Below are 8,405 nucleotides of genomic sequence, written 5' to 3'. Positions count from 1 at the left end.
TCCAGAGGAGTTTTGAGAATGACCTGGGAAGGTCATTTTCCATTGGCCGAAGCAAGTCACATGGCCAAGCTCAACCTCAGAGGGGCAGGAAGTAGTCTCCTTCATGCAGAAGTGGAGAGTGGGGGGGCGCCTGGGTGGCTCAGTTGGTTAAGCGACTGCCTTCGGCTCAGGTCATGATCCTGGAGTCCTGGGATCGAGTACCGCATCGGGCTCCCTGCTTGGCAGGGAGTCTGCTTCTCCCTCTGACCCTCCTCCCTCTCATGCTCTCTGTCTCTCATTCTCTCTCTCTCAAATAAATAAATAAAATCTTTAAAAAAAAAAAAAAAGAAGTGGAGAGTGGGGAGGGAGTAGGTATTTGCTGGACGAGACTCAGATGGACTGCAAGGCACATCCACACACTCTCATCCCCATACGTGCACGTGCAAGATGTACATTGTCACACGTGCTCAGCAGAACCTGAACACAGAGCGTGTCACCCAGGTTCACACACAGCGTACATTCCAGTGTCCAGGCATGGTAAAATCATCATCTGGGGTGTCCATATGGTCATAAGTAGCAGATGCATGTATATTATATACTTATCTAATCTTCTAAAGATCAACTTTTGAAATTGAAAAAGCTTTATCTCAATACGGTTAAATCTCAGAAACAGCGCAGGGTTAAAAAAGGTGAGTTGCAAAAGAGTACATATAGTAGGATACTAAATAAATGAGCAAATATTAGTTAAATTAAAAATTTTTTTCACTATGAAAATGCTTTAATGGTGGTGGGTTTTTTTTTTTATCATGAAAATAGTTACATTAATTTTAAGCACATGCAAAAACAGTTCTAGATGTAAGTCAAGTTTAGAAGTGCATGAGAATGGTTAATGCCAAATTCAGGGTGCTGGTTACTTCTGGGGAAGGAAGGACACCAAAGACGGAGGGAAGGACCAATCAACTATATTTGTGATCTTTTATTTCTTAAGTTAGGTGTGGGTACATGGCTGTTGTGTTGTATTATTCTACTTTTTTAAATGACTGAAATATTTAATAAGACAAGTAATACATGCTCCTGGTTAAGACATTTCAACTATACCAAAAGCTACAGGATGACAGCAAGTTTCTCCTCCACCGCCATTTCTAGGTCCCCAGCCTGTCTCCCCAGAGGTGATCACTCCTCCCAGATTCTTCTGCATCCTTTCAGGAAAATCCTCCTCCTACTTATATATGTTCTTCCCTTTAAAAATACAGAATGGAAAATACCATTCACTCTGCTGTGCATTTTGCTTTTTAAAAGTTAACTATGTCTCTTGTGAGTTGCTTGTGACCATAGCTGCACATGACAATCACTGGAGAGATTCTAAAAGGACACCTACATGGCCCCCACCCCAGACCAATGGTCTTAGAATCTTTGGGGTGGGGCCTGGTGTCCGGAGGTTTCCCAGGTGATTGTCACCTACAGTCAGGATGGGGAACAACTGGTTTAGAGTGGGACACTAATTCTGAAGGTTAGAATTGAAAGAGGAGCTATTATAACCTGAGGGGCTTTCTCTTTGGACAGAGTGGGACCCAGTGATGCATAGCTGTGTGAGAGAGTGTGATAAATGCTCTGGACTCATTGTCGGGCCTACCAATAATATCCTGGGTCTTGACAAATCACACTGGTTCTAGATGAGAAATGGCACCTTCTCCAGGGCAACTGGAAGCTCCCTCGTTGCTAGTCTCCACTCAGAATTAGAAACCATCCTCTCTTTCTACTTAAAAAAAAAAAAAAAAAAAAGATTTATTTAATTATTTGAAAGAGAGAGAGAAAAAGAGCATGAGGAAGGAGGGTAGGGGCAGAGGGAGAGGGAGAGAGAGAGAGAAAATCTCAAGCAGACTCCCCACTGAGCACGGAGCCCAGTCCCACAACCACGAGATCACAACCTGAGCCAAAATCAAGAGTCGGACACTCAACCCACTGAGCCACCCAGGCGCCCCCTCTCTTTCTCCTTTTTATGATGAATGTAAAGTTTAATAAAAATTTAAAAACAATACCAGACCAAAACGGGGTAGGATCCCCTACATTTTTTATAGATCTTATCAGGTTGCTCCGGTAATTCTGTACCATTCAACAGTCCCATAGAAGAATTAGTGTGCATATTTACTGCATTTTGCTCAACATAAAGTGTTATCACTTCATCTTATTTTTAGGTATTCTCACTTTCTTTTATTTTTGGTAATCAGATGGGTGAAAAACAATATATACTTGTGGTATTGAACATTTAGTGGATTGCTAATGGGGTTAAGTATTATTTTGTATGATTCTTTGTAGAGACCAAGTTAGTTGAGCTAGGGGATGCAATTATGTAAGAAGCTGCTATAGAAAAAACACAACCCCCGAGGGAGGGAGTAAGTAGTATCATGGTGTAAATCTGTGTTTAATTATTATTTGTTTCTCCTCCTTCCTCTTCTTTCCTGCACACAGTTTCCGGATATCCTTCAGCAGACAGCTTCTGAGATAGCTGGGGCCTTGCCCCCCGAAGAATTCCTCTGCGCTGTCTTTGACTCTGTCCGGAACAGCAGTGAGAAGAGCCCCAGCTCTGCCCCCAGCCCCGGTGAGTGTTTCCGGGGTGTCCCAGCTGGAGCTGAGTAGCAGGTGTTTGGCCTCAGTCCCTGGCATCCAGAGGCCTCCTTTGTCCAGGGGATTGGATGCAATGTTGGCAAAGCATCATGGCAAAAAGCCACAGGCCAAAGAATGACCCCTGTAGTAAAGTGATTTGGAATCATGTCTTATGCTCCTTACCCAGGCCAGTCAAATGGTGATCACGTGGCAACAAACATTTCAAAAGAATTGACTTAAAGGGTGTAAATGGCTGAGTGACGGTGTATTGCAGTGCTGGGGCCAGGCTGTGAACCCTGGGTCTGTTGCTTACTGGCTGTGGGACTTTGGGTAAGCCCTTTACCTCTCTGTGCCTCTGTGTTCATCCTCTGTAAGATGGGGAGAATGAAAGTCCCGATCTCCTTAGGTTGTTATGAGGGTTAGTGGATTGAAACCTGTAAAGGTGTTCACAACAGTGCCGGGCAATGTAGGAAATGTTCCATAGGTGTTAGCTCTTTTTATGATTTTTGTGCACCCACTGAGCACAGACTTGTACCAAGCAGGAGGGGACAAGGTTAATCAGACCCAATCATAATTGTAATAAGAATAGCTGGCAGTCAGTGCTTGCTTGCTTTCTTGCAAAAAATAATTATTGAGCACCGACTGTGTGGACAAAACAGACAAAAATCCCTGTCCTCAGAGGACTTACTTTCAAGGGGCTGGGCCGTGGGGGTGGGTGCCCGACAATGAATCACACACACAGTAAGTAAAAGACATAGTATTTTGGGGTATGGTAAGTGCCAAGAAGGAAAATAAAGCAAGGCAAGGAAGGGGTCAGGGAGTGGGGGGTGGGAGGTTATAATTTGCAAAGAGAACCGTGAGGTAGGTTTCACTGAGAAGGGGACATTTTGGGAAAGCCCTGGGGATCGTGAGCGTGGGCTGCTTGGACATGTGGCGTTGCAGTCTTCCAGGCAAATGGAAGTGTAACAGGAACAGAAAGGAATGGGACATGAGAGGCCAGTGTGACTGGAGTGCACGAGAGACAAGGCCACATAGGGCCTTATAAAGGAAGCCCTAAGGACTTTGTCTTTGTCTTTGGGTTGGGGTCTCATGGAGGCACCAAGCAAAGAAGTGTCATGATCTGATTTATGTTTATCTCGGGTGGTCCTCTCTCCGTGCACCCCTGTCCTGTGATGTGGGTGCTGTGCTTGCTTCCCTTTCCTTGACACGGGAAACTGAGCTTTAGAGAGAGATTAAGAGACTTAGCCAAAGTCAAGAAGTGAGCAATGGCAGCTCTTGGATCTGTGCCCAGAGCTGGTGGCGATCGCCATTAGCTCCTCCTGCTCTCACAGCCCAGCAGTCACTTGTCACATGGCAGCCCACCTGCTCTGTGCGTGCGGGCACGCAAAAGTAAGACTCGCCACACTCAGGGGAGGACCCTCTGTTAGGACTGCATCATCGGAGTTTTCTTCCATGGTTCTGGATATTCATTATTGCTGTGCTTATAGTAATTAATGGCATAGCAGAATTACTAGTTGGTTTCATTTTAGTTAATTTGTGTGTTGATTCATTCAACCAATATTTGCTAAACACCTACTGTATGCCAGGCAGGGACCACAGCAGGATAAGACCAAGTCCCCGCCACACGGTATAACCATTTTGTTCCTCTCTAATTCTGTACTATCACTGGATCCTGTTGTCATTGGAAAGTGGGGGTGGAGTGGGGGAGTCTAGGAAGGATGTGTCTTTTGTGGTAAAGATGCTTGAGGACCACACGTGGCAACCTCAGTCTGGTCCACTTTCACCTCTTGACTGGAGTCCAATGAGTTGCCATTGAGAGGCAGTGAGAACGGAGTGGCCACAGGGCTTGGGAATGTTCTGGCTCAGGTGGTGCTGGTGAGTCTGTGAGCCTCAGAGGTGGACGGCTGCTAAGACAGGAAAGCCAGGATTGTTCTTCAGACAAGGAGCCTTGGGGGAGCATCTGGGTGGCTCAGTTGGTTTAGCGTCTGCCTTTGGCTTAGGTCATGATCCCAGGGTCCTGGGATCGAGCCCCACATCTGGCTCTCTGCTCAGTGGGGAGTCTGCTTCTCCTTCTCACTCTTCCTCGGTGCTTGCTCTCTCTATACATCTCTCTCAAATAAATGAATTAAAAAAAGAAAAGAAAAGGAGCCTTGGGTTTTCTCCCAGGTTGAGCACATTGGGGAGAAATATCTCATTTGTGTGTTGATGATGTTAACTGGTTTGACCAGGTGATGTTCAACTTAGTCAAAGACTGAAATGGATGGGTTTTCTCCTGTTGCAAAGGAAAATGCAAGAGGCCCATTTCTCCTCTTTCCCAGAAAGTGGGAAGACCATAGCCTCCATGATGGCAAATCGTTCTTCCTTCCCACACTTAAAGATTCTATTTATTTATTTGAGGGAGAGAACGGGCGCAAGCACGCACACACAAGCGGGGAGTGGCAGGCAGAGAGAGAAGCAGGGAGTCCAGTGTGGGACTCGATCCCAGGACCCTGAGATCATGACGTGAGCCGAAGGCAGACGCTTAACCCACTGAGCCACCCAGGCATCCCACCCTTAACCACACTTAAATAGGACTGTTTCTTCCTCGTAATTCTGGAAGCCTTAACTCTGGGTTGCAAACAAATGCGAGGTGGCAGCTGCTGGTAATAGAACTAATAAAAATAGCTTACAAGTACTGAGTGCTTACTGTATACCTAGCATCGTTCTAAGTGCTTCATATATAATACATTTAATCCTTCCAAAAATCTGATGAGATAATTTTATCCTCATTTTACTGACGAGGGAACTGAGGCAGAGAGGGGTTAAATAGTTTTGGATTTGAATCTGAAGCCAGAACTGTTCACCACCAGCTCCCACTGTCCTCCAGGCAATTTGGAGCCCCACTGTAATGTCACAGAGCTCCTACTGTGTGCATGTGGCTGTGCAAAAAGTTGGCATTTCCGTGATTTTGTTACCAGATAATTAGCAAGAAGTGGCCGAAGCGGGATTCAAGCTCCTCCCCGCGTCCCTGCTCTCAGTGTCTATGCTACGCTGCCTCTCGTGAATAAATCCACCCGGACAAGGAGATTGCTCATTTCAATAAAGACTAACATTCCCTGAAGCTCTCTTTCCTCTGTTCCTCCCCGTTCTTGAGGTTGCCATGGAGTCATGGCTCCTTCTTCTGGTGACATCTTCAAGTTGGCGGAAGCCAATGCCTGCTGGGCCCCCCAGGACCTGCTCTGCATGGAGGAACACACGTTCATCAGGAACGTGGAGCTTCTGGGGGCCGTCAGGGGTTTCAGCCCCCCTCAGCTGATGACCCTAAAGGAGAAGGCAGTGCAGGTAAAGCCCACCTCAGGGAGGGAGTTTGCAAGAGAGGGAAGCCCCAGCATAACGGTCCCAGCACTTCTGTGTGTAGAACCCACCTCAGGGAGTTTTCACGTGCGTTGTGCCATTGTAATTTCTCTGTGTCAACTCGGTGCCGTAGGCGTGCACTCCACATCCGAGAAATTTCTAGTTCCTCCCTCTCAGGGCTGTAGCACAGAACAGAGATGTGTCTTGGCATCTCATGGACACTCAGTAGAAAGTTCTGTGGGTGTTCTGGTGCTTCTGAGACGGTTTCCAGGAATGGTGCCTTTTCTTTCTCCCCTTGGAGAACCTCAGTTGCTGCTTACAGCAGATTTTCTCAGAATCCATTGCAAATTTGTCTGAAAACATACCAGGAAGGAGTAACACGGAGACTACAAGTCTTTTTCCATCTTTATAAAGTTCCCTTTGAGTGGCTTGTTTCAGCCATTTGGATAGTTGTAGAATATCTGGTTATCCTTGTGGGGTTGACATTAAGTTCCTTAAAATTATATTTATAACTCTTTTTTATATAAATGACCCAAGTTTATTGTAGAAAAGTTGGACAAGTAATAAAAAAGAAAATCCGTCATAATCTTCTACCCAGAGATAAGCACTGTTAACTGTTTTGGTATAGTCACCTGAAGCTCCCCAGACTTCTGTGTATGTGTATAAAATGTATTTATATATTTCATGTATACTCACACATATATGTTAGAAAAAAATAATATCATGCTCACCCACTATTCAATAACTTGCTGTCAACACCCAACAGTATAAATGCATATTTTCCATATCAGAAATATAAATTTATATCAGCGTTTTAAATAGTTATATAATATTTCATATTATGGTTGGTCCTTTTTTTTCTGGTCCTTATTTATTTAGCAAGTTGGTAGACTTTTAGGTTGCTTATATTTTTTTAATGCCTCAAGGTACATATTTTGTACATATTTTGGGGGACATTTGTCTCTCATTATTTACTTAGGCTAAATTCCCAGAGGTGGAAATTTGGGGTCAAAGTGTATAAATATTTTAAAAGCTATTGATACACATAACTAAATTCCCTTCCAAAAATTATGTACTGATTTATATTCTCAATATCAATAAATGAGAGTATCCTTTACCACATATTTTTTCAACACCATAAATGATCATTCTTTTTATTCCTTATCAATATGATCAGCTAACATGGTATTCTTTGATTGTTGTTAATGTAGAACTTAAAAGATTATGACCAAGATTGAACTTTTTTCCATGTCTCTTTCTTCTTTTGTGAATTTCTTGTTCATATCTTTTTTTTTTTTCAAAAATCAGTAAAACTTTATTTGCTTCTATTCTTTCACCATTAGCAGAAAACTGGAGAAAGCAAAAATGTTTTGTGCTTACAAAGATAAATGGCCTCTTTAGCCAGTAAAGATCAAAACCTCAAACTACAATAAGGAAGATAAAATCACTCTCCCCCACATTCCCTGAGTTGTCCTTGTCATCTTAGACAAAACCTTAGTCCACTGGCCAGGGACCCTGTGTGTGGCCAAGTCAAGATGAGGGCCAAGAAATCAGACCAATAAATTCCGGTGATAAATAAATAAATAAACAAACAAACAAACAAACAAACACACACATATATATATACACATATATATACACACATATATATATACAGTTGTAGTCCTTTCCTTATTGATTTATAAGAGAACTTCATATATTAAAGAGATTTACCCTATGTCTGTTTAAAATACTGTTAGTAATGGTCAGTCTAATCTGGATTTTTTTTTCACTTGAAGGTTTGGGACATGCCTTCTTACTGGAAAGAATACCATATCACCTCCCTGGGGCGCATTGCTCTGGCTCTTAATGAGAGTGAGCTGCAGCAGCTGGATCTCAGCTCCATTGATACCGTGGCTTCCCTAAGCCGGCAGACCGAATGGACCCCAGGACAGGTAGGTAGATGTTGCTTGATCTTTTAAATATTCCATTTCTGTCTTAATTTTGTGTATATTTTCCTTTATGTCCTTGAACATACAGTATTTGTAATAGCTGCTTTAAAATCTTTGCTGCTAATTCCGTCATCAGTTATTTCTGAGTCTGTTTCTATAGACTAATTTTTCTCTTAGTTTTGGGTTATGTATTTTTATTTTATATGCAAGCCTGGTAATTTTGACTGGCTGGCTAATGGGCATTGTGAATTTTATATTTTTTGAGTGCTTGATTTAGTTGTACTCCTTCGAAGGGTATTGGGCTTTGTTCCAGCATATATTCATTCATTCATTCATTCATTCATTTATATTTTTTAAACATTTAAAAATTTATTTTATTTATTTTGTTATTAAAGATTTTATTTATTTATTTGACAGAGAGAGAGAGATAGAGAGAGTGGGAACATAAGCAGGGGGAGTGGGAGAGGGAGAAGCAGGCTTCCCGCCGAGCAGGGAGACCGATGTGGGGCTCGATCCCAGGATCCTGAGATCATGACCTGAGCCGAAGGCAGACGCTTA

At 43.2% G+C, this 8,405-nt stretch overlaps 1 protein-coding gene across 4 annotated transcripts in view; it reads left to right on the top strand.

The window, feature by feature from the left end:
• LOC102738756 (otoancorin) overlaps positions 1 to 8,405 on the top strand; it is a 58,062-nt gene that overhangs the window by 36,519 nt on the left and 13,138 nt on the right. For all 4 annotated transcript variants that reach the window (XM_081819851.1, XM_081819853.1, XM_081819852.1 and 1 more), the window contains 3 exons: positions 2,449 to 2,578; positions 5,717 to 5,904; positions 7,695 to 7,850. In XM_081819851.1, coding sequence (XP_081675977.1) covers positions 2,449 to 2,578; positions 5,717 to 5,904; positions 7,695 to 7,850 — 474 coding nt within the window. The remainder of the gene's footprint in view (positions 1 to 2,448; positions 2,579 to 5,716; positions 5,905 to 7,694; positions 7,851 to 8,405) is intronic.

This window comes from Leptonychotes weddellii, chromosome 5 (genome assembly GCF_054177405.1).
Source record: "Leptonychotes weddellii isolate Sample4059 chromosome 5, ASM5417740v2, whole genome shotgun sequence".
NCBI lineage: Eukaryota > Metazoa > Chordata > Mammalia > Carnivora > Phocidae > Leptonychotes > Leptonychotes weddellii.
Note: the sequence above shows the minus strand (reverse complement) of the source record. Positions and strands in the feature narration are given on the sequence as shown.